This window comes from Phoxinus phoxinus (assembly GCF_949152265.1).
Source record: "Phoxinus phoxinus genome assembly, chromosome: 17".
NCBI classification, from domain to species: Eukaryota; Metazoa; Chordata; class Actinopteri; order Cypriniformes; family Leuciscidae; genus Phoxinus; species Phoxinus phoxinus.
Window position 1 is genome coordinate 25,965,972 of NC_136892.1, and position 25,291 is coordinate 25,991,262.

General features: G+C 36.7%; 1 protein-coding gene across 42 annotated transcripts in view; it reads left to right on the plus strand.

Moving 5' to 3' along the window:
• cast (calpastatin) overlaps positions 1-25,291 on the plus strand; it is a 39,846-nt gene that overhangs the window by 9,154 nt on the left and 5,401 nt on the right. For 8 of the 42 annotated variants that reach the window (XM_079586692.1, XM_079586719.1, XM_079586703.1 and 5 more), the window contains 20 exons: positions 12,484-12,546; positions 13,741-13,899; positions 14,274-14,402; positions 14,737-14,841; positions 16,793-16,837; positions 16,946-17,041; positions 17,867-17,947; positions 18,962-19,012; positions 20,426-20,509; positions 21,178-21,255; positions 21,332-21,439; positions 21,570-21,677; positions 22,122-22,238; positions 22,420-22,518; positions 22,603-22,653; positions 23,572-23,622; positions 23,772-23,822; positions 24,201-24,275; positions 24,894-24,950; positions 25,135-25,221. In XM_079586692.1, the coding sequence (XP_079442818.1) occupies positions 12,484-12,546; positions 13,741-13,899; positions 14,274-14,402; positions 14,737-14,841; positions 16,793-16,837; positions 16,946-17,041; positions 17,867-17,947; positions 18,962-19,012; positions 20,426-20,509; positions 21,178-21,255; positions 21,332-21,439; positions 21,570-21,677; positions 22,122-22,238; positions 22,420-22,518; positions 22,603-22,653; positions 23,572-23,622; positions 23,772-23,822; positions 24,201-24,275; positions 24,894-24,950; positions 25,135-25,221 (1,695 nt within the window). Of the gene's footprint in view, positions 1-7,605; positions 7,765-12,483; positions 12,547-13,740; positions 13,900-14,273; positions 14,403-14,736; positions 14,842-16,792; positions 16,838-16,945; positions 17,042-17,866; positions 17,948-18,961; positions 19,013-20,425; positions 20,510-21,177; positions 21,256-21,331; positions 21,440-21,569; positions 21,678-22,121; positions 22,239-22,419; positions 22,519-22,602; positions 22,654-23,571; positions 23,623-23,771; positions 23,823-24,200; positions 24,276-24,893; positions 24,951-25,134; positions 25,222-25,291 lie in introns of those variants that run through there. The other 34 variants (XM_079586706.1, XM_079586701.1, XM_079586704.1 and 31 more) reach the window with 13 other exon arrangements.

The following is a 25,291-nucleotide window of genomic DNA, read 5'->3' on the forward strand; positions in this document are numbered from 1 at the left end:
TGCAACCTAAAACTGGTGTCATGCAGACGTCATGGGTAGCGCTGTCGTTTTGAGCATGAGCAGAGCTCTCTGATATGGCTGATGTTGGCCAATAGGCTTGTATCCAAGTGCTGCACATTCCCACAGTGCAACATGCCAGCCTGGTTCAGCATCAGCTGGTTAATGGCCCCAAGGAAGACACTCGCTCACTTTCACTGTGAAAAATGTGTATTGTTAATTTACATACAGATATGTTCAAATTTAACAAAAAAAGTTAAATAGTTGTTTCACTTTGTTTTGATGGTCCCTTTAACACATTCTGTTGACTATATAACGTTGCACCTACATGCCTACTAACTCTCATTGGAGTGTTAGTAGAGTAGTAGACTGAACTTAGAATAAGTTGTTGACATGTAGACTTATAGTCAACAGAATGTTCAAAAGGGACCATCAATATAAAGTGTTAATAATGGTAAAAAAGCAAGTTACCTTTGAGTTCGTTGTAATTAAAAAATTGAGTTAATACAATGAAGAATGGTTTAATAAACAGAAACTCAAAATAGTATGTTATCTTCACCACATTAGTTTATCGAAGTTGATTTGACAAAAGATAAAAAGTTGTGATAACAAATCATGAAAATATTTGTTTACAGTGTACCTGTTCACAGGTTAATCAAAGATGGCTTCATCACATGAGAATATTTGTATATTTATCATATAGTTCATGTTACCCATGTAGTTTTATCTAGAGACACATTATCAGAACTATTTTGGTTGCTGATATTACAGATGAAATTGAATATGAATATGATGAAATTGGATATTCAATTGTGCATTTCCCCCATTTTTACATTTATATTACCTTGTCATCTTAACTTAAAGTTAATCTCTAAAAACACAAATAATTGAATAACATGGTTAGATGTGTTATATAGCAAATCTCTTTAGCCTAAATTTACTGGTAACATTTTAAATGATTTATAGTTTGTAATTTTTTATTTGTTTTGACAAAATAATATAGAATTTTAATATAAATGCAATTTAATGATTAGTGTGAATAGAACATCTCAAATTAAGGCTAACCTTAGGGCTAGAAATACAGTTGCAACACTTTTTTTGTGTTCGGGTATTTTAGGCTATTTTAATTCTGTTGTCAAGTGAGTTCAGTGTATTGTAACAGCGTATTGATCTACAGTGGGGGGTTTCCCGGTCAGTTAGCCGCGCACTATTGATCTGAACAGCTAGAGGAACGTGTTCCAATGTAGTTAGCACACTATGGGTGTGCACACATGCATATATGTAGGTTTATTTACGGACTCGGCAGCTAATATTGGGTATTTAAAGCATGAGATGGTATTCTTGTACCCCAGGTTGTCTCAGAGATGGACTGTCAGATTTGTCAGCTGTTGACCTAATACTGCCTGAATGCTAACAAGTTTCCTAGCTTTGCCTGTGCTTCAACTTTATTCAAGTTGTGTTTTTCTCTCGATTTTGTAAAGGTTAAACATCATGCCTGGAAGGTTCAATGTTTGAATGCCCTTGAGTCCATATGGGGATCTCACACGTTCTGAGCATGATCAGATGCTGAATCAAAAACATTACTGTTCATTCTATAACCATTGTGCAAAGATGATGTCATCATGAGTTATGCACACTTGTGCAATAAGAGCTCTGTTTTTTTACTTTTCACCCAATCCTCCCTAGGCAACATTTTAAGAGAAGGTTATGCTGCCATATAAGATCCCTTAGAATTGTGCCAAAATTAGTTATCATTGCATGTTTCATTTGTGGAGATTTAGCAAACCATAACAAAGCAAATCCCAGGATATAGTACAATAGAAAAAACTCTAATTGTGTATTTTTTGTATATGCAACATACTAATGTCAACTCAATCTGTCAATCTTTACACTATTTGTGTGGCACATTGCTTCCTAAGTAACAGGTACAGTAGCTGTCTATGTAGGCCATAGACAACAAGGAAGCTCAGCTCACTAGATTTTGGAACAGAGCTTAAGATTTTGTTACTATACAGCCTTTATCATGAAGGTAGACAGCAAACTGGCTTAAGATGCCCACTGACTCTTGGGCAGAAACTCAGTCAACAAACCACATGTTGAACAAACTACTAAATATAGACACTGTTGCAGCACAGAACGTCAGGGCTCAGGAGTTCCTCCAGCTGGTTTTAAAGTCAGTAATACTCATACTTTTTAGAGAAGGGGAGTGTGTGAAAACCTGAAAGAGACAGCTAGCGATATTTGTCAGATTTGGTGTTTTAAAATGATTTTTGGGGGTATATTCGCCTAATCGTCTGAAAGTGGCCCTCACAGGGCATTTGGCCACCTAAGTGAGATTTGTATGTTATGTTTTATTTTTTAATTTTGTTCGTTATGGGCAAACAATGTGTAATAATATGCTGACTCTATTATATTTCTTCATCAGTGCCACACCTTGTGTTTATATGCATGTGCATGCATGCTTGTGTGAGATGATGTCATTTGTTGACTACTTTGCTGCCGTTTGTCCAAAAAAAACGACTGCGGTTATGACATTAAACTTTTCTGTGCACATTTGGGGCTGTGTCTTTTCTCAGACCACAAATGGAAAGCCTTGAGTGAAAGGAAATGCATTACCTGTATCTTAAAGACCTCATGAAATCAAAATGGGAGTTGTGTGGCTTTTAGCCCATCAGACACGGACCATCAGGTTTGAAGCTTTCTATTCGGTATGTTCACCTAGAATATTACAAAATTAACTATTATGCTGATACACGCAATATAATTTTCCTGGGTAAACAAGCCAAAAACCATTGGCTATTTTTAAGGGGTTTAAAATGGGAAAGCCCTGTTTCAATCGAAAACGTTGTCACAAAAACACACTTTTATGAGGTCTCTAACATCTATAATTGGTTTGGTTCTTCAGGCTCTGAATAAAAGCACTGGAATTAAAATGGAAATTATGTTTTAATTTCCACTGAGATGAATGGGAATGCTAATGGCTAAGTTTCTTCAGCTACAGCTGTAACTGTATACTAGAACTCAAGGACTGCTCAAACAAACAGAGCAGTGTTTTATTAGAGCGCCCTCAGTTGTGTACAGCGTTTACAGAGCCTGGTTTGTTTTCGAATGTTTTCCATACACAGTTCTGAGCCTGCAGAACTTGCATTTACATAGACACTGAGAGTCATTCTTTGGCCTTCTGAGATTCATTATCACGTCACCTCTCGACCTCGTGGGTGGGGATCAGTTCTGATGACAGACTCATTTATTAACAGATAAGACTTGCTTTGCAACACTCCTGTTTAGTCACTCTTTTGTTCTGCTAAGGCCTGCTTTGTGTGTTTCATGATCTTAAAAAAATATTTCCAGATCATTCACTTGGGAATCATCATTTATGGAAGTAAAATGAGTTGGAAATGACAATTTGTGTTGACTTTAATCAGATGGACGGTTACAAAATCCTACTTGGTTGTTTGGTCAGGGGTAGATGATACACTCAAGCACTGCAGTATCTGTGGCATCTGGTTAGTGGTTCTTTCCTGTTTTCCTTATTTGGCTTCATTCAAAGGTCCCTCGCCTCAAAAGTGGGTCTGTGGAATGCAACTACATTCCAGCTTCCACATGACAACAAAAATTGAAATTTGGGTGTTTGTCGGAGTGTGTTGTGTTTTGGGAGAAGTGTGATGGACATCTTAAAATCTCCGCCCAGCTGCACCCACTGTGACTGATTTTGCTGTCACTGATGTGTGAGCTTTTTCACATGGATGAAAACTTTCTGTGCGATTGTGCAAGCAAATTGTGCAAATTGTGCAAAATGTACTTGCATATTATATACATAGGACAAACCATAGTAATACCGTGATTTTTGGGGCACGACTGTTGTACTGCATACAAATGCACATGGCACATCTGTTGTACCGCTGGAAATGCAATTTCAAGACCGTCCTGTCTCTGGCCTCTCCCTCCAATTTCCTGTCTAGCTGTATCATTCCTGCAGTGCTTGAGTGTATCATCTACCCCTGACCAAACAACCAAGTAGGATTTTAGGACACACACACACACACACACACACACACACACACAGTTTGTACAATATAAAAACCATTACGCCTATGGAATGTCCTCACAAGGATAGAAATGAAAAACTGTGTGTGTGTGTGTGTGTGTATACTATCTATATATATATATATATATATATATATATATATATATATATATATATATATATATATATATATATATATATATATATATATATATTAGTACCATTCAAACGTTTGGGTTCAGAAAATAATAGAAATAACACATTGATGAAAAGTAAAAGTAAAGACATTTACAATTTCCATTTCAAAAGAATTCTGCTCTTTTGACATTTCTATTTATCAAAGGATTCTGAAAAGTTTTTATCACAATTTCCACAAAAAGAATCTAAACAATATTCAACATTGATAATAATAAGAAATGTTTCTTTTGCAGCAATTCAGCATATTAGAAGTTCTTAAAGGATCATGTAATGCTGAAAATCCAGCTTTGGCATCAGATGAATAAATTAACTTACAAAATAAGTTAAAATCTAAAACTGTTAGATTTTAGATTATATATATATTTTACATTTTATATATATATATATATATATATATATATATATATATATATATATATATATATATATATACAGTGAGGAAAATAAGTATTTGAACACCCTGCTATTTTGCAAGTTCTCCCACTTGGAAATCATGGAGGGGTCTGAAATTGTCATCGTAGGTGCATGTCCACTGTGAGAGACATCATCTAAAAAAAAAATCCAGAAATCACAATATATGATTTTTTAACTATTTATTTGTATGATACAGCTGCAAATAAGTATTTGAACACCTGTCTATCAGCTAGAATTCTGACCCTCAAAGACCTGTTAGTCTGCCTTTAAAATGTCCACCTCCAACTCCATTTATTATCCTAAATTAGATGCACCTATTTGAGGTCTTTAGCTGCATAAAGACACCTGTCCACCCTATACAATCAGTAAGAATCCAACTACTAACATGGCCAAGACCAAAGAGCTGTCCAAAGACACTAGAGACAAAATTGTACACCTCCACAAGGCTGGAAAGGGCTACGGGGAAATTGCCAAGCAGCTTGGTGAAAAAAGGTCCACTGTTGGAGCAATCATTAGAAAATGGAAGAAGCTAAACATGACTGTCAATCTCCCTCGGACTAGGGCTCCATGCAAGATCTCACCTCGTGGGGTCTCAATGATCCTAAGAAAGGTGAGAAATCAGCCCAGAACTACACGGGAGGAGCTGGTCAATGACCTGAAAAGAGCTGGGACCACCGTTTCCAAGGTTACTGTTGGTAATGCACTAAGACGTCATGGTTTTAAATCTTGCATGGCATGAAAGGTTCCCCTGCTTAAACCAGCACATATCAAGGCCCGTCTTAAGTTTGCCAATGACCATTTGGATGATCCAGAGGAGTCATGGGAGAAGGTCATGTGGTCAGATGAGACCAAAATATAACTTTTTGGTCATAATTCCACTAACCGTGTTTGGAGGAAGAAGAATGATGAGTACCATCCCAAGAACACCATCCCTACTGTGAAGCATGGGGGTGATAGCATCATGCTTTGGGGGTGTTTTTCTGCACATGGGACAGGGCGACTGCACTGTAGGAGAGGATGACCGGGGCCATGTATTGCGAGATTTTGGGGAACAACCTCCTTCCCTCAGTTAGAGCATTGAAGATGTGTCGAGGCTGGGTCTTCCAACATGACAATGACCCGAAGCACACAGCCAGGATAACCAAGGAGAGGCTCTGTAAGAAGCATATCAAGGTTCTGGCGTGGCCTAGCCAGTCTCCAGACCTAAACCCAATAGAGAATCTTTGGAGGGAGCTCAAACTCCGTGTTTCTCAGCGACAGCCCAGAAACCTGACTGATCTAGAGAAGATCTGTGTGGAGGAGTGGGCCAAAATCCCTCCTGCAGTGTGTGCAAACCTGGTGAAAAACTACAGGAAACGTTTGACCTCTGTAATTGCAAACAAAGGCTACTGTACCAAATATTAACATTGACTTTCTCAGGTGTTCAAATACTTATTTGCAGCTGTATCATACAAATAAATAGTTAAAAAAATCATACATTGTGATTTCTGGAGTTTTTTTTTTAGATGATGTCTCTCACAGTGGACATGCACCTACGATGACAATTTCAGACCCAACCATGATTTCTAAGTGGGAGAACTTGCAAAATAGCAGGGTGTTCAAATACTTATTTTCCTCACTGTATATATATATATATATATAATGTGTATATATATATTTATGCATATGTATATATATATATATATATAATGTATATGTATATATATGCATATGTATATATATATATATATATATATATATATATATATATTATATTATATATATACATATGCATATATATATATACATATACAGTTAGAATAATGTAAAATAAAATGTAATAATAATGTAATCATTTAAATGAAAAAAAATTATATGTATACATATAAATACATTATTATTACATTTTAATTTACATTATTCTAACTGTGCTTCCTGTCTAGTAAAATTATTACCCTCAAAACAAGTAACATACTCAAGCTTAATTATCTTAATTAAGAATAATTATTTGCATATTAGGCTAAGTGATTGAAGTGTGTATGTTTACGTAAGTGTGTGTACTTGCACTCGTCCAATTATTTTGTAGTTTTCAATTATTTCTCTCCTCTGCTGATTGCTCAGTCAAATCTCTGTGCTTTTTTTTTTTTTTAAACTTCAGCCCTGAGGAATACATTTGATGTTTCATAGTATCACAGTGATCAACTTGTTGAGGTTTAACTTTGCCCCATATGTGCACCAGATGGCGCTCTTCCTCCATAAATGTAGGCTGAGTTTTGCTCTGTTTGGCATTTGTAATCAAAATGGCATCCTGTCTGAACAAACAAACCAGAATTGCCTTTTGTTTTACCAGTAGGTGGGTATTCGAGGGCACGCAGTGGCTACGTAACTACGCTGTGTTCCTCTTACATAAGCACTGGCACCAATGCTGCACCAAGTCCGAGCTTCCGTTTAAAGCAGGGCTCATGACTCACCCAGTTGTTTTCCGTTCTCTGTCTTTGCTTTCTGCTGTAGATTAAGTCATTTTCTCTCTTTCTATCTATCTCTCTCTCTTCTTTTTCCATGTTTTGGGTGTGGCGGGTTGACGTGCATGTGATGCTTTTCTCTGGGCTGATGTTAGGTTGTTCAATCTGTTGAGATTCCTGAGCAGTGAGTGTACTGGACAGACACACCCTGCCTGACAGGCATGGACTGGGAGGTTTGTGTCTTTTTCTTCACCGGCCCCTACAGAAAACTGCTTATCAGTCCAAACTGTCCCAGACCCCTTCAAACCACTGCAGTCGGCCTATCTTTGAAACCCATAACCACCACCCCCCAACTCCAACTTCCTTAGTTGTATGGTAACAGTCTTGTGTTTATTTTTCCTGGCTTGCTGTGCAGATAGGCGGATCTTCCTCTCTCGACCAATCCGAGCGTTTCTACAGCGCGTCATGAGTTAGAGGGAGTGGCTTCAGCTGTTGAAATGCTGGAGTGGGAGGAGTTTGAGTCTTCTGGATTCTCTGCTGGGCGTGTTTCTGTTAGTATATGCGTGTATGTGTGCATGAGGGATATATTTTGTATATATCAGACTGAGTGAATTTGAAGTAACTCTCTTTTAGACTGGATTACAGACGAAAGTGAAACAGGACACCCTCTTGGTTTTGTTACAGATGGTACGTATCTACAGCTCTTGCATTTCTGTCAGTGGTTTCCTGCCACTGTACCTGCCTATAGCTGAAGAATGTGCCAACTGCGCTGCAGTTCTTGGAAACTATTACCATTCTTCTGGCACGAAAGTGACCGCTTGTTTCATTGTCATCTGATAGATTTAAAAGGCCTCAGTTTATTGCTTACTATATATCTGAACAGATTTGACTTTATCCAAACTAGAAGGAAATTGTATAAAAAGCTGGTTTGTTCATTAAGTTGGTTACTTTGGTTTAGTTTACTGCGTTGGTTTACAGTTTAGAAGGTTTTAAGTTTGTGATAAGCAAGCTGCACACGTCACTATGCTCACATTTTTGAGATGTTTATGACATCAGTATGCCATTTTCATATTTTGTACCCTTCCATTTTGACTTGCGCTCATGGCAAGAGGTAATATTTCATGTCTGGAAGCATTGCTGAATAATTCATTCATTTCATAATAGGCCTACAACAAGAGTGCTACACCCTGTCTGATTGGTTACAGATTCTGGTTGAAGGTGACAGCGAGATCAAATCTAGCATAGACTTACTAAGTTTACACTGGTCAGGGTTGCCAGGTCATCCCCCAAAAAAGTAGCCCAATGGCCAGGCTCACCAAGTCATCTTTATTTATATAGCGCTTTTTACAATACAGATTGTATCAAAGCAGCTTCACAGTGATAACATGAAATACAAAAGAACACAGTTACGCCATTTACAAAACAGGTTAAACAAACCATTTGCGTTGAAATTTTCTACATTTTTACTGTATAATATAATTTATGAATACATATAGCCATACCTTGCTGCTGGCCATTTAGTACATACTTGACTGCTTACAAGTAGCAACTTGTGGCCAGATTTACTAACAGCTTGCGTCTGCGCAAACCATCTTTTGGAGTTGCCGTTACTGTCAAGATTTACTGAAGACATGCTGTAAAAAATTAGCGCTGAAAATGCATGGGCAGGGTTAGTTTTGCGGCTGACCTTTGACATTTCATATGCATTTGATAGTTTCCCTTTCAGACGCAAACTTTATGTGGAGTTATATAATTGCATAATTCCTAATTGCATAAATCACTCCTTCAGTCCTAGAATTTACAGAATTTACTAGTTTGTCTTGAAATACAATCTGCCCCTTGTCATGGTAATCAGTGCGCTACTGATCCTCTCATTATACCAGTAAAACCTGCCCGTTCTTAAAAAATCAATGCTAACACGTCTTTACGGTTTTGTTGTCAAAATACAGAAGTGTTGTCATCATAGTAGTGATTACCCAGGTCATTTTGACAAACATAGCACATATGTCATACGATGGATTAACTTTCTGAAATCACAGAGGATATATAACTGTACTATTGTGGTAATATGGGTAGAGACATACATTAATAATGAGTTTTGTTAAAGGATAGAATCATTTCGTGGGGAAACTACTGAAAAAAGACCTATAAACTGAATTTTTTTCCTGTTCAATAGTGCAGTTGAGGGAGTTAATGGGATGTAAGAAATATAAATGCTAATGTAGCTTACTTATCTTTACAAATCAACAGTTGCTATGCTCTAAGGGTGTGACTCCACCAAATATGCTCCTTCAATAGGATTGTATTAGAAGAGGGCAGTGGCTCGGAGGCTAAAACAGGTTGGAGAGGACCAACCGTTGCGTGGTTTGTACCTAACCCGTGTTGCTTTCTTTGCCACATTCGCTAACGCCTGCTGGCGTGCTGCGGTTTCTGGGAGGAGTTATCAGACTTGGACTGTGCAGCTGGATGCAGACATTGTTGAATGATCCATGTGTGAAAGTTAGATTGTCCATCAGGAATTTTGAATATCTCGTGATATTGAGATGACAATGTGACCTCATCATTTGACTGGACTGGACTGAGTCATGTGTGCTTTTTTGGGGGTGTTGGCATTGTCTATGATCAGCAAAACCTAGACAATTTTAATCATCATAGCATTTAAAGAAAATGTATTTAGCATCGCTGACTCTGGCGTTATCATCTGTTGTGGTTACATTAAGATCTGTGCTATGTTTAGTTCTGTTTTTAAGTGCAGTGAGTCAGCATCTAATTCTATTGGGTTCTTCTGCACACACACGGTGTCCTATTAAATAGTACCTTGCCTCTGTTTACCCATATGTTTACCCATAATGCTTTTGTGTTTTTTTATTGCTGGGCATGCATGGTGTTTACCTGACTAAAAGCTACGTATCTAGGTGGTTTCTTGCACGCAACGTTTAGCTCTACACCCATGCTCATTCAAAACTGTACTCCCACTATAGTTCTCTTATGGGTTTCCACCTTTTTTTCTGTTGTATTGTTGTTAAATGGGTTGGGTTATTAGGTTATCAGCCAGGCATTTCCAAATGTGCTCTGCTATGCTTTCAAGAGTTTTGTCCATCTGATAAGAATTAGTGCTTTTTCGTGTTGTTGCTCATGTATCTTTATTTAGTGGCACAGGGGAAGAACGCTGAGGCTGCGTTTACACTGCAGGTCTTGATGACCAATTCTGATTTGTTGCTTACAACTCTTATCCGATATCTGCATTTGCACTATAAACTTGGCGAAACAACTAAAAGTAGACGTGGTGACCCGAAAAAGCTTAAAAGTAAAAACCAGTACGATTTGCAATGGACGGAGATGAAATTATAAAACAAGCTTTTGCTTTGCACACCATCTTTAAAGGTCTGTAAAACATGGGGTTGAGGTTTCTTCCTCCATTCTGCCATTGGACAAAAGAGTCATGTGATCTTGGTTGGTGTCCACCACCTTGAGTTGATGTCATTCACCACGCACAACTCGCTTTGTCTGGGGAATATCCGATCTGTGCCACATGGGAGGACAAAATTGGAATTGGGTCACTTGAACCATGTAATGTAAATGTAGCCTGAGTGTTGATGTACACTAAAGACATATCTTATTTGGGAGCACATTTTTGACAGTCAAAATTTCAGCACAATGGCTCTAACTTTAGCTTCAAAACTACCTGACAATCCCGTGAGCCGTAGAAGTGGCGGCCTAGTGGTTAGCGCATGCTCTGATATGTGGTGCTGTTCTGGTTGAGAGTTTGTGTCTGGCTCGTTTCATTTTCTTATTCATTTCTCCTCTTTTCTCATAATCTAATTGCCTATCAGGGTCAAATAAAAAAATATTTACAACAACATAATTTATTATAATAATGAATATAATAATTATGAAAGTATTATTGTTGTTATTATAATTATATAACGATAATAATATTTTGCATTGTAATTATAATAAGTATAATTATATATTTGTATTTATTGTTTGATGATTACATCCAATAAATTGAACTTTATAAAGTAAGACTGTATAATGCTGCTTGATGCTTTGTTTTTTTATTATTATATTTTATAAAAAATGTATTAATAATAATAATAATGATATTTAAATAATATAAAAAATAATTGGATTTAATTAAGCATTAGCAACATGAATAATAATAATTATTATTATTTTTATAATATTATTATTATTATTATTATTTAATAAAAAAAAATATTCCTTAACAAATATAACCAATAAATGAAAGAACTTAAGAAAAGTAAGAAAGAAATGACCTTTTAAAATCTTTCTAAACGGTTCCTCTGACCTGCCATATGACAACCATGGAGCATGTTTTCTGTGAGTCAAGTAGGTCATGTAGGACAATGTGACACAATCACAAGATATGTTTAATGTAGAGTTATGTGGAATTGGATTATGGACCAATGAGATTTCACAGTGGGTAGGGTTATTTGGTGCAACATTCTATAAAAAGAAATTTAGCGATAGACTAAATGTCCTGTCACTAATCACTTGCCGAGGTCACTCACTGAGGACAAAAACCTCCGATTTACATGGAAGAGCTTTAATCACATGAACAACGCTGATGTTTGACTGTATCCTCATCTCTGGATCTTTGTATTTCATCATCAGCAATCCACCCTCTTTCAGTACATAACCTAAAACCTGCTGAGCTTGTTAGAAGCAGTAAATCTACATGCTGGGTGCTCCTTTTATTCCTCTTCCACCTTGAAGGTTTGTGAACATAGAAAATGTAAAGGCCAAAAGAAAAGCAATCCATGAGCTGTCACCATTTTACCCTTGTGCAACTGTCACTGTAATAAATAAATGGCATATCTGTGTTTAAAGGTTAATTTAAAGGTTTAGAAGACCACACACAATGAATGGCTAGAGTGGTTGCTGTGGGTGGTGGTTTGCTGGTTAATAGTCTTGTCTGGTATAAAAAATCCCTTGTTCAAGATGCAACCTGTGAACCGGTAGAGTTCCTGAACTACTTAGTCCTTACATTAAAGATCAGTTCAGATTGTTATTTCTCCAGAGTTTTTGATTTATCTAATAATAATGCATTATAATGCTGCATCTGATTAGAAATCCACCTTGCAGTTTGCATTTGGTACCTTTTTTCCCGCATTTGAAATAATGCACACATATTTAAGTGTGTATGATAATGTTCACTGGGGTTCTCTTCTCTCTGATACAGCATGACCTTATGTTTTGCGCTAAACTCATGATTTGCATGTGATTCTGGCTGTTTTTAACGTAGCGAGGTCAGGGCAAGTAATGAGATCAGTAGTGCAGTGCACTTATGCATGCGGCAATAATGCTTTTCGTAACAGAGTAAATGCATTTCCTTCTCTCAGACACTCAACCGTCCTCTTTCTGTCTCTCTTCTCGTTGCAGTCTCAGCACGTCACACCCACCCCAACATCTCAGGTCTCCTCAGCGAAACCTTCACAATATGAGGTAAAAACATTCATCCTTTTCAGTCATTTACTCACATTAGCTCATTCACTTGTCTGATGGAAAGACTACACTCCACTCTACAACTTTATCGACCCATGGCATCTACACTGGATGTTGGTAGTCGTCTGCTTTTTACTCGTTTGAAGTATGCAGGTATCTGTACTGTTCTGTTAGGGACTCTACTGTGGTAAGAGGTGTGGTGTCATTGCTAAATGGAGAGCTGGGAAAAGTCTTCCACCTATTCAGATAAAGTGTTTATTGCCATTCCTTTCAGTAGAAATGTAGACACTATGTGTAACAAGCTTTTTCTGATGAACAAATGGAGGCTACTTGCCAGTACAAAAGTCGCCACCACAATACTAGGGTGTTGTGTGTGGCTGTTGCTAGGTTACTATGTGCTTGATTTAACAAGCACCAACCTTAAAAGCTACAAGAGGGCCGAAAATAATCACTGCATAGAGATAAAAATATAAAGAAGTCTTTATACTCTCCTTTGTTTGTATGGACTCTTGGATAACTTTGTTGGTTGATTTTGAGACTTTTTGGTTGTTTTTATTTTTCTCGTGGTTATTTGTTGCCTTTGGACAGAGCATGTTTCTGCTTGGGATATTTGGTTGTGGCAGGACATGGTGTCTCCCATGAGAGGTGTCTGCCCTATGACTCACTTTCCTGAATCTAGTTACAGCTGGAGTTTGCTTTTGATTTACTTCGAACTGCTGTTTGCGTGATTGTTATAGGTATCGCTCATTCCCAAATCCCCTGGCTAACAAGTAACTCCTTAGACTGAAAACAAAGATTACTAGCAAGACTAATTGATACCTAGTGCACGCCATCCTGGCACAATTGAGACTTTGTTTAATATCAAAAGTTACCTGGTCTGTCCTGTCTGTCAGCGCGTTGTCAGTGTCCTCTCTGCTCCACGATGTATTTTTCACTGTGTGAGAACATGGTGTGGCGTGAGAGCGGCATAGCATGTCGGACATAGCAACAGTAACTAAAGGGGGCGGGTCTTTGCGAACGGTCAATTGAGCTGTGGTGCTCATGCAGGAGGCATAGGTTTGAATCTGTCCTGATCCCATTGCCTCTCTCCCGAATAGTTTCCATCAATAAAATGTGGAATAACCCAAAAAGCAATGTGTGTGTGTGACACCCTAAACATGATATATGATTGACATTCTCACATCTGCATTGTAGAAAGGTCCTACGCAATCCTCTACTGCATCTGCAGCTGTTAAACCCGGCACCGGCCCTGCAACCCCAGCAGCTTCTTCAGTAGCTCCATCTACTGTGGGAGCTGCAGGCGTTGGAGGCTCTACCACCACTCAGAAAGGACCTTCTCAAGTCACGCCACAGGTAGACACCATCCGTCTACTGGATTTATCGGACTTTTGGGCTTGTTCACACCTTCCTCACGCTGGCTTTCATCATGGTCTTTTTCTTCAACACCTAATCCTTTCCTTTCTGTCCTAATCAATCTTGCTTTCATTCTCGGTTAACACTTTTGGTGAATACTAACACACTTGTGGGTTGTTTCTGGAAAACATCTTCATTATCTTAATCTGGAAAACTGTAGGGCCATTTGAGATGGTGCTTTTTGTCTGTTCTTTGGGTCTCAACGCTGCCCACATTCACGACTTTCTGGGTGCCGTCTCGAGAAACATAATCTTATCTCATTTTTATACTTAAAAGTGCTTAATGAGTATCTCACTCCGGCATGCTGATTGCAGGCCGCAGTCATTAAACCCACTCCTGCGTCTTCTGCCAAAGTCGCAGCTGCGAGCTCCGCTACTGGACCTGCTGGAACGACAGGTGGAACAGGAGTGAAGCCCACAGACCCCGTGAAAGACAAGGCCCAGGTACACCAATGCACATCATTCACTGAGTCTCCTTATTCTTCTGCCAACAAGACTTCATCAGCATGATGTCTTGTTCTGCACACCATTTATTGCTGCTTTTACTTCAAGAATTCTCTTGGATGATAGTCCCACCTTAGCAATGCCTCATTCTCCGATCACCATGGTGTTCTTCTTTCACACAAATGTATCATCATTGCACTTATAAGAGGTCTTATCTTTCTGTTCATTCCCTCTCTGGATTTGCTTTGGCTGCACAATTGCTTTATTTCATCTATTATCCTCATGTGAATGTTGGTATTAATACTCGAATATGTGGCGCGTATTCTTCTGATAGAGTACAACCGTTCCTTCATCCAAACCTGGACCTGCTAAAGTGGATCCGGCTGTTGGGAAGCTCTCAGCCACTGTTGGTGCCCTAACGCAAACAAGCGCCCAAAAGGTACTTATGGAATGACAGAGGATCATCGGGAGTGCATCAAAATGACGTCAACATTCTTATTTTAACCTCACATTGTCATGCTAAAAGTGCAGAGAGATTTGTGCTTGAAAAGAAGCTATCGGCATTTCTTAATGGAATTTAAAAGGGTTATTAGGGGAATAATTTCTTTTTCAATTGATTAACGACTATCACCTAAGTTCAGGCCCATGAACTCGTGTTATTGCATTTCAAAGCATCACAGAACATAACTTCGGGATGTAAAGCCACTCTCGCTGGTCGAAATAGAACACGTGTACACTACCATTTAAAAGTTTGAGGTCAGTAAGATTTTGTCATTGTTTTTGAAAGAAGTCGCTTATGCTCACTGAGGCTGCTTTTATTTGGTCAAAAATCCTGTAAAATCAGTAATATCGTGAAAAAATATTCTAATTTAAAATGAGTCCAGTAAGAGAAATAAGAAATCATATTAGAAATATGCTGATTTTCTGCTCAAGAAACATTTATTTTCATTAATGTTGAAAGTTTTGCTGCTTAATATTTTGGTGAAAACTATGATGTCGTTTTTCGGGATTTTTTTAGTGAACGTTTATTTATTTGAAATAGAAATCTGTCTTTACTGTCACTTTAAACTTCTATTTAAAGGAGAACTCCGGTGCAAAATGAACCTTTGGTCTAATTACACATTGTTACCTAGTCAACCGTTATCTGAGATTTGTTTTCATGATTATCGAATGTAAATAGTTTTATCTCTAAAAACAGTTTAGCCTATAACGCTAGTATAACGCTAGTATATGGGGCATTGAGTAATGACAAATAAAAATCGCTTGTTAATACCACTAACAAGGCTCAAAATAGCCCCACACTAACACGGTAGCATAATGAGGGTCCCTACAAGCAAACCGAAGCATTGAGAACTGTGTAAGTGTCCAGACAGTTTAATAAGAAGATATTTTATACATACAGTCAACTTCACGTATACAAGCAGAATCCATCTTTGAAAAACAGACTCTATCAATCGATCTATTGAACCGCCGATCCAAATGCGCTGAACTGTGTAGAATCTCATATGGTCCAGCGCATTTGGATCGGTGGTTCGTAGATCGATTGATAGAGTCTGTTTTTCAAAGATGGATTCTGCTTGTATACGTGAAGTTGACTGTATGTATAAAATATCTTCTTATTAAACTGTCTGGACACTTACACAGTTCTCAATGCTTCGGTTTGCTTGTAGGGACCCTCATTATGCTACCGTGTTAGTGTGGGGCTATTTTGAGCCTTGTTAGTGGTATTAACAAGCGATTTTTATTTGTCATTACTCAATGCCCCATATACTAGCGTTATACTAGCGTTATAGGCTAAACTGTTTTTAGAGATAAAACTATTTACATTCGATAATCATGAAAACAAATCTCAGATAACGGTTGACTAGGTAACAATGTGTAATTAGACCAAAGGTTCATTTTGCACCGGAGTTCTCCTTTAATGTGACCTTGCTAAAAAAACTAATAGTTCTTATAAAAAAAAAATCTTACTGACCCCAAACCTTTTAACAGTAACTGTATAATGGAAAGACATCTATGAAAATTATTCAGTGTTTCTATTTTAAGCATTTTTTTCTCAAGATTTTTGGCTAAAATTGGTATGAGTAGAGAAAGTGTATATTTTAGCTTCTGTGACTGGTCACCATTTCTTTTACTGTAGGTTTTGTGTAAAAAAAAAACTTTTTTCCCCATTTTAAATGATCATATATATCATTACCATATATACTATGGAATATACCATATCACTCCACAGCATGTCAATTTAATACAACAGTTTAGTGAGAAACATATGGTCATCTTACATGGATGTCTTGGCAATTTATTGAATAATACCTTGGAATGTTTCAGTAGTGTAGCCAGTCCAGGTATGTCCGTATGGAGAATAATAGTCATTTTGCTTTGGGCTGCAGGTGCAAGTGGAAGTGGGTCCTCCAGGAGCTAAAGTCAGTACGGAGGTTAGTATACATGCTGAGTTTATCTTTGTGGCTTTTTGTTGTGTGGTCATCAGAGATTCTGTGTCTTAAAAAAACATTCCAATATGTTTATTTATTATGTGTGTGTAGGATGTAGATCCGTTTGATGCCCTGTCTGGCACTTTACCTTCATCAAAACCTCTTGCTCCTAAAGCCCCAACATACACTGGACCAGAGGTCAAAGAGGTTTGTAGATATTTGACTGATGTCTATTTAAAACTTAAAGGGAAAGTTCACCCAAACATGAAAATTCTGTCATCAGTTACTCACTCTCATGTTGTTTGTTCATACGATCTTTGTTCATCTTCGGAACACAAATTACAATATTTTAAATGAAATCTAAGCGATTTCTGGCCCTCCAGTGAAAGTCTATTCACCCAAAATTCTTACTCTTGAAAACGTTCATAAAGAGAATTTAAAAGAAATCCAAATGAATCGAGCGGTTAAATCCAAGGCTTCTGAAGAGACTTTATCACTTTATATGATGAACGGATTTAATTTAGGCTTATAAATACATATAAATATTGATCAGCGAACATAAACTGAAGTTTAACCGAATATGCTGCTTGATGCTTGAGAACAAACCTCATTGGTTCTTGCAGAAGCTCAATCGTGCTGCGTAACATGAGAATGAACCTCATTGGTTCTCGCACGTCAAGCAAGCATGTTTGAGCTTCTGTTTACCAAATTTGAATGCTGTATGTACACTCGCTGATCAATGTTTATATGTAAATAAAAGCCTAAATTAAACCTGTTCATCATATTTTTGGAAGGCCAGAAATCACTCAGATTTCATTTTAAATATTTTAATTTGTGTTCCAAAGATTAAAACGAAAGTCTTATGGGTTTAGAAAGACATTAGGGCGAGTAATTGATGACAGAATTTTCCTTTTGGGGGGAATTAACCCTTTAAGCAATTATCTTAGCATGTGTTTGTGAATGCTGATTGTTTAATAACCTGTATTTTGCTATATGTGTGTGTTTGCTAATGGAGTGTGTTGCATGTCTCAGCTAAGTGTAAAACCAGAGAAAGGTGTTCTTTGTGGTGAGAGAGATGACACACTTCCGCCCGGATACAGAAAGGAAGACATGGTCAGTTGGCGATCCTGCGTATTCTTAACCTCTTTCTTTTTCTATTTCTTTCATCTTATCCGTAGTTAAAGGGATAGTTCAACCAAAAATGAAATGTTATTTCAAACCTGGAGGATTTTCTTTCTTCCACTGAACACAAAATGAGGATTTTGAAAAACATGCCGGCCATTCTTTTTCATACACTTACAATTAATGGGGACTGCGGCTTTCAAGCTTCAAAATGGACAGATAGGCACCAAAAATCATAATAAAAGATGCCTAAAGAAGGACTTGTGTGCTATATTGCACGTCTTCTTAAAGGTATAGTTCACTCAATTACTCATTCTCATGTTGTTCCAAACATTTGTTCATCTTTGGAAGAGATTTCTGTCCCTCCATTGAAAGTCTATTCAGCCGAAACTCTGTCAGTACAAAACATACAGTACATTTAGAAAGAGATTGTTAAATAAATCCATATAAATCAAGCAATTTAAGTCTTCTGAATAGACATGATCGCTTTATCTGATGAACAGATTTAATGTAGGCTTTTATTCACAAAAACATTGATCAAATAAACAGATTAAATGTAGGCTTTTATTCACAAAAAACATTGATCAAATAAACATAAACAGAAGCTTGACACTTGCTTGACACGCAAGAACTAATCTCATTGGTTCTTGCGGATGCTCGATTGTTTATCACAAATATCTTCATCCGAAGATGAGCGAAAGTCTTGTGGATTTGGAGCTTGAGGGTGAGTGAATGATGACAGAATTTTCACCTTCGTCTTTTTTTTTTTTTTGAGTGAACTGTTCCTTTAAACAATCATTCCTTCTCTCTCCCCACATTCCTGATTTGTTTCCCTTTTTATAATCCTCCAGTCTTGCTTTTTTATTATATCTCACTGATGTTTAGAGTATGTTTTTAGAATGTTTCTGACTGTCTAATCCAAAGCATTTGTTTTTAGAGGAGCATGTTTTCCAGTCTTTTTTTCCGTGGGTTTTGAGTCTAACCGGTGTTAATTTATATGTTCAGGAAAAGAAAAATCCTACTGGAGTTCCTGAGAAGCCTAAAGATGTTCCCAAGGTAGGAGAGTTGCGGAGGCCTTTACTGTCAGTGTGTTCAGTGAGCTGTTGTTTTTAGCTCTTTTCTTATCATGTGACTTCCATTCTTCTAGTTCACAGGTTTGAAGTCTCCAGTGTTTACTTGCCTACTTCCTAGCACAACATTATTGCTATTACTGTCACACTGTTATTGTCTCATTCTTGCCTAATGCACAAAAAAATGGCTTTTATTGAGAAAATTTACGTAAACATGTTTTGTGTTCTTACGCTCAATATAATGCTAAATAATTTGATAAATTAAAAATGACAGTACGTAATTGGCATAATACACACCCAAAGCATGTCCATATAGGGGCTTATACATGTGTATGTATGTATGTATATATACTACTGTTCAAAAAAGTATTTTTGAAAGAAATTAATACTTATTATAAATTAATATTATTCAGCAAGAAAAGAATGCATGAAATCAATCAAAAGTGAGCGTAAAAACATTTACATTTTTACAAAAACTTTCTATTTCAAATAAAGGTTCTTTTAAAATGTCTATAATTATCAAAGAATCGTTGATTATTAAATAAGTTGAAGTTAATATATATATATATATATATATATATATATATATATATATATATATATATATATTTAAATTATGTATCATTTCAATGAACTTATTCAACTTATTTAATAATCATGATTTCTGCATGAAAACATATACACGCAATATATGCACGGTTACTGAATGAGGCCCATGTTACACCCAGTCATATTGTCTTTGACATGTCTCACTGTTATTGTCCCTGTCCCACTGATATTCACCTATGTATGTCATACCATTGTTCTTCTATCTCACTGACAGACTCGCTGTCTGTATTTTAGTGCCAAATATTTAGCTTGATCTAAGGGTGTTGGCTAGCAAACAGAACCAAACACAAATTCATCAATCATCCACTTTCAGCACCTTGTTGCTCAATCAGCTGTAACACACACACACACACACACACACACACACACACACACACACACACACACACACACACACACACACATTTCACTCATTATCCTATATGGCATATTATATTATGCCAAGTTAGTTTGTTAATGCCCATCGCCCACCCTGCAGTTCTCTGAATATTATTGTCACGTCTCACCATTTTGTACAGCTTTCTCCTCAGATTAAGCTGCTGGTTGTTTTATAAGTTAGTGTGTGAAAGCAGTGTGTTGTTAATGTCGAGCTCTTGGTATGCAGAGGGTGTGCCCGTACTTTCCCTGCCACGACACATGCTGTTTGTTATTCCCCCGAAACTTAGCTTGGGGCTCCCTCTAATGGTCTTTTCTAGAATTACATTATCAATATATTATTTTTGACATTTTGTGCACAATTCTGTTTTGTCATTTTTTATTTACGTGTGCTTGTTTGATTGTTTTCTGAAAGCCTATAAGCACAGACGATGCACTGGAGTCCCTCTCGGTTGGGTTTGTGTCTTCAGCTCCAACTGCTCCTAAGAAGACAGATGTGGTGAGTAGCCTATCTTGACGACAGTTTGTTGTCTTTTTGCTTAAGTCAGGTTTTTTTATTTATTAAGTTTTTCATGCCATACATAGACCCTCAGTTACGATAATCCCCTTAAGAGGGAATTTTATTCCAATTAAAATATAAAGCCAGTTTTATTTTATAGTCTTAAAAATTAAAAAATGTAAAAAAATATTATATGGAAAATAATATTAGCTAATTTTTATTTGTAACTTATTATTAACTGTAATTATTATTTGAATAGTTTAATATTATGAATAATATATTTTTTATTATAATTGTTATTATTTAGTTATTATTAAAACAATTGTTAAAATTAATATTAAGTTAAAAAATACAAAACATCTTCCACTATTATATTTTATTTAATTATTTTCTGTGTACCCAGCATCCTTTTGAAAATAGTTGCGCATAGAAAATATTTGCTTTTTTTATTTTTAACATAGTATTAATTTTAATTATTTTAATAACTAAATAAACATAATAATAAGGATTATTTGAAAGAATATTAGCCTATTATATTATTAAATCATATTATTCAATTATTAAATCCCTGACTTAAGTCATATTAGATCATTCGGTTGTATTATGCATAGTCTTGACTTAATGCAAATGTTTTAATCTTTGTTTGATATTTATTGGCTGTTTTTCAGAAAACTGAAACGATAGGAGCAGTCGATGTTCGGCAGGCTGGCATCTCCAACTTTGCTCCCCCTCCACCCTATCAGCCGGTAACAACATTTAAAACACTTCGACAATAACATTAGCGTGTCTAAAAGCTAAGCATGTGTCTGTCTCCTTGAGCAGAAACAACTGGCAGCGTCTGCTACTGTAACCAAGTCTCCAGCTCCACCGGCTGACAAGAAAGCCAAACTAGATATCCACACACAATCCACTAAACCAAAGACAGATGAGGTAAAGTCAAGTTTCACCCAATACTTCAATGAACATTATTTCATTGCATATTTTAAAGATTCAATATTTCAGATAAGTCAATGTATTTTGATTCAAAATAAATTGAAATTGTGTCCATTTTCTACTCTAGTCAGACAGCTCCATGTCGCTGGACGCTCTCAGCGCTTTGGGCGACACACTGGGCGCTCCAGAACCACCCAAAAAATTGCCTGAACTCAAACCTGGGCAGATAGTTGATGTAACAGTTCTGTTTATTCTTTCATAATTATTATTAGATGATTGAATTATTTTTATTAAAGCATTAGTATAGAGTATTTTTGTTTTGTTCTTGTTTTATTCATATTTTGAATGAGCTTTTATTATATTATTAGTTTTCATCTTAATTTTAGATACATTTGAGTAATTTAATGTGCTTTTGTCATTTTATTAGTTTTTGTTTTATTTAAAAAAAAAATATATTTTTTTTTATTTGAGTTTTAGGTTTTATTTATTTCCAGTTAATAATTTTTCTTATTTTAATAAGTTTATTGCCAAGGCACCATTTAGTTTAAGTTATTCAACTAATATTTATATATTTTCAATTAACAGATTTTTTTTATAGTTTTAGTAAATGATAGTAGTAACCCTGTATCGAAGTACTCGTTTTCTATATGTTTTTAATCATCTGCACATTTTTGAGCAGGAGAAGAAATTGACATCCGAGAAGGGCGTTCGTGTCGGGGAGAGAGACGACACACTCCCACCAGCTTACAGATTCTCAGAGGAAGACCTCAATAAATATCCTCCTCCTGCGAAAGAGGTCAGACATGGAATACAACCTACAAAAGATTTCAAATCTGTGTCTTCTCTTATTCTCATTTAATACTTTACATCTGTGAGAATGTTTACTTATGTGAGAAAAAATGGGTTGTATTAATGGTGTGTTGTGATTGGCTATTGTCCCTGGATGCTGTGTTCTGATTGGTGGATCTCTCTCTTAGCCCACACTGAACACAGCTGACGCACTGGACATGCTTTCTGAAGGTTTCACGGCCCCTGCGGTAGCACCTGTTGTTAAGGCCTCTCTTCCTCCTGCGCAGGTAATCATTTAAGTACAATATTACATTATGTAATGCTTATAATGTGCATTTGAGCAGTTAAACATTATTCATTTGTTTAATCAGGAAAAGAAGAAACCTGACGCGGTTCCCGAGAAGACTAAACATGTTCCTAAGGTAGGAAAGCTATTTCTGTGCTGTGTTGTTTTAAGACATTCGTAGTCACATGCAGTGTTGGGGTAATGCATTACAAGTAACGCGAGTTACATAATCAGATTACCGGTACTTTTTTTCCAAGTACCGTAACTTATTTTTCTGCGATCCAGAATGGCAGCACAGCTGAAAGGTTTGTTTGCGCTGCGCTCTACACTGTACAGGAGTGAATTTGCATTTCCTTCAGCCCGAGGCTTATTCGTTTAACTTTTGGTGTGAAAGGGCCTTTACATTTGCCAAAAATGTAATTTTTTGTTATTAAAAAATAATAAAGAGTAGCGCAATTTCCCCAACACTGCTCACATGTTGTTAAAGCCTCCATTCCACATTTTGTTGCTCCTCAAAAAAAGCTGATATTTTATAAAAACTTAACATTAGTTAAAGTTAGGGTAGGTCAGAATTGTCTAAAAAAACTTTTATTCAAATTTGTTTAAACTGTCTTTATATACCAATACATAATTAAAATGCAAGTACTCTGAAATAGAGAGTATAAAAAACTGAGTGACTCTAGTGTATTTAATCTTCAATAAACACGGCTCATTAATTCCATTCACTCCCACCTAAAAACGGGTGCGCGACTGCGCGCACGTGGGCAGAGCCAATAATAGCGGCGGTAGTCATGGCGACGGAGAGTGACAGTCGCGCAAGCCAATCACTTGTTTCGTCCTGAATGGAATTAATGAGCAGTGTTTTTCGAAGATTAAATACACTATAGTCACTCAATTTTTATACTCTCTTTTTCAAAGTACTTACATTTTAATTATGTATCGGTATATAAAGACAGTTTAAGCCAATTTGAAAAAAAGTTCTTTAGACAATTCTTACCTACACAACCTTTAACATTCAAACAGTTGTTTAACCACTGGTCATTTTCCGAATCAGGAAACAAAGAAGCCCGCTGCGGTTCCTGAGAAGACTAAAGACGTTCCCAAGGTAGGAAAGCTTTCTGTCCTGTATCTTTTAACCTTTTGTTCTTCCTTGTGTGTGATTATTTTATGTTAACATAACAGTAACTAATATTATTGCGTTATAGGTTTAAGCATTCAAATAGTTCTTTAAACACTGGTATTTTTTTAAATCAGGACACAAAGAAGCCTGCTGGGGTTCCTGAGAAGACTAAAGACGTTCCCAAGGTAGGCCGTTTACTGTGTTTGTTTATGATATGATGATGGCTGACTGTACATTATACCACTTTTTACACTACTATTTGCTCAAAAAATGTACATGAAATATTGATTTGATTTGAAATTGCTTTATTATTGGATAAGTTAGTGACCGAGGAGTGAGACGAAAGTTATGATGCTAGCACAGCTATGTATGAAATTGGCAGAATTGGGAAAATGGTCAATAGTACAGTACAGCGTACATATAAATACATTTGACGACAGGTGGCTGCCTGCGATTTAAGCAAGTTTTCCAGAATGCTTTGTGATAATGCAAATAAATTAGTGTTAGTGTGTGTCTTGCACATATTAACCTGCTTGCTTTCTGTCTTTCTAATCTTCTTTTAGCATAAAGTGGATGAATTTTCAGCACTGGATGCTCTGGCAGGAGATTTTGTGGCTCCTTCAAAGTCTGCTTCTAAGGTACCATCAAATGCCAATAGCTTTGTTTCTATCCAAAGTTGTGAATTTAACTTTAAACATTTAAAACCTTTGCGAGTAAAGCAGCGTTTCCATCCCATGTGTTCAAGAGAACAAGATCGTCACTTCCTGGGAAGTTGCCGCAAAATATCTGTTATAAAAATGAAAGTTGCTGCAGTCGGGTAACGCTATAGTGTAAGTTCCGGGTGGTCCTTATACCCAACCGTTTTAATGACAGACTTTGGCTCAGTGACCAAACCAACATTTGAGATGCTGTCCAATGAAACCGGTCCACTGGTTAGTCCAGTTATCCAATCACATCCTTTGTTGAGGGAAAGTCACTTGAGTCTTCAGTTGCGCATCGAGGGATTTATTCGGTAAATGTCGTTTTATTGGATAAAAGAAATTATTCGCCTCAATTGAGCACATACGTTTTTTTTTTTTATGCACATTTTTAGAATTTATGCACATCTTGGCATTTCCATTCAGATTGTTTTAGCATAAAAATAGGTGGATGGAGACATGCTTGATTCAAATCTCAACTATTATTGCACTCTGTCCAGTATTTCCAGTATTTGTTTTCACTCAAAATATTTATATTCTATTCTATTCTTGCCGCAGGTTTCTTCGGCTGCTCCTATCCCTCCAGGCCCTCCCCAAAAACCAGAGACAGACGAGGTATTGCAAATCCTGGACGAAAAAAAAAAAAAAGATATATTCACATTAGTCACGGAAATATATGAAATTGGTCATATCAGGAGTATATGTTGTTTTAATATTAGAACTGATATACAGCTTTCTGTACCCTGTACATTTTTTATGTGTCTCTCTCTCTATTTCTCTCCTGCTCTCTCATGTGTAGGACCCTTTCAGTGCTCTGGGCGACACACTGGGTGCTCCAGAACCACCAAAAAAACTACCTGAACTCAAACCTGGGGACATTGTTCATGTAAGAGTCACGACTCTTCTTTGATTTTTATTGTCTTTTACTAATTTACATATGGCATAGATATCATTTC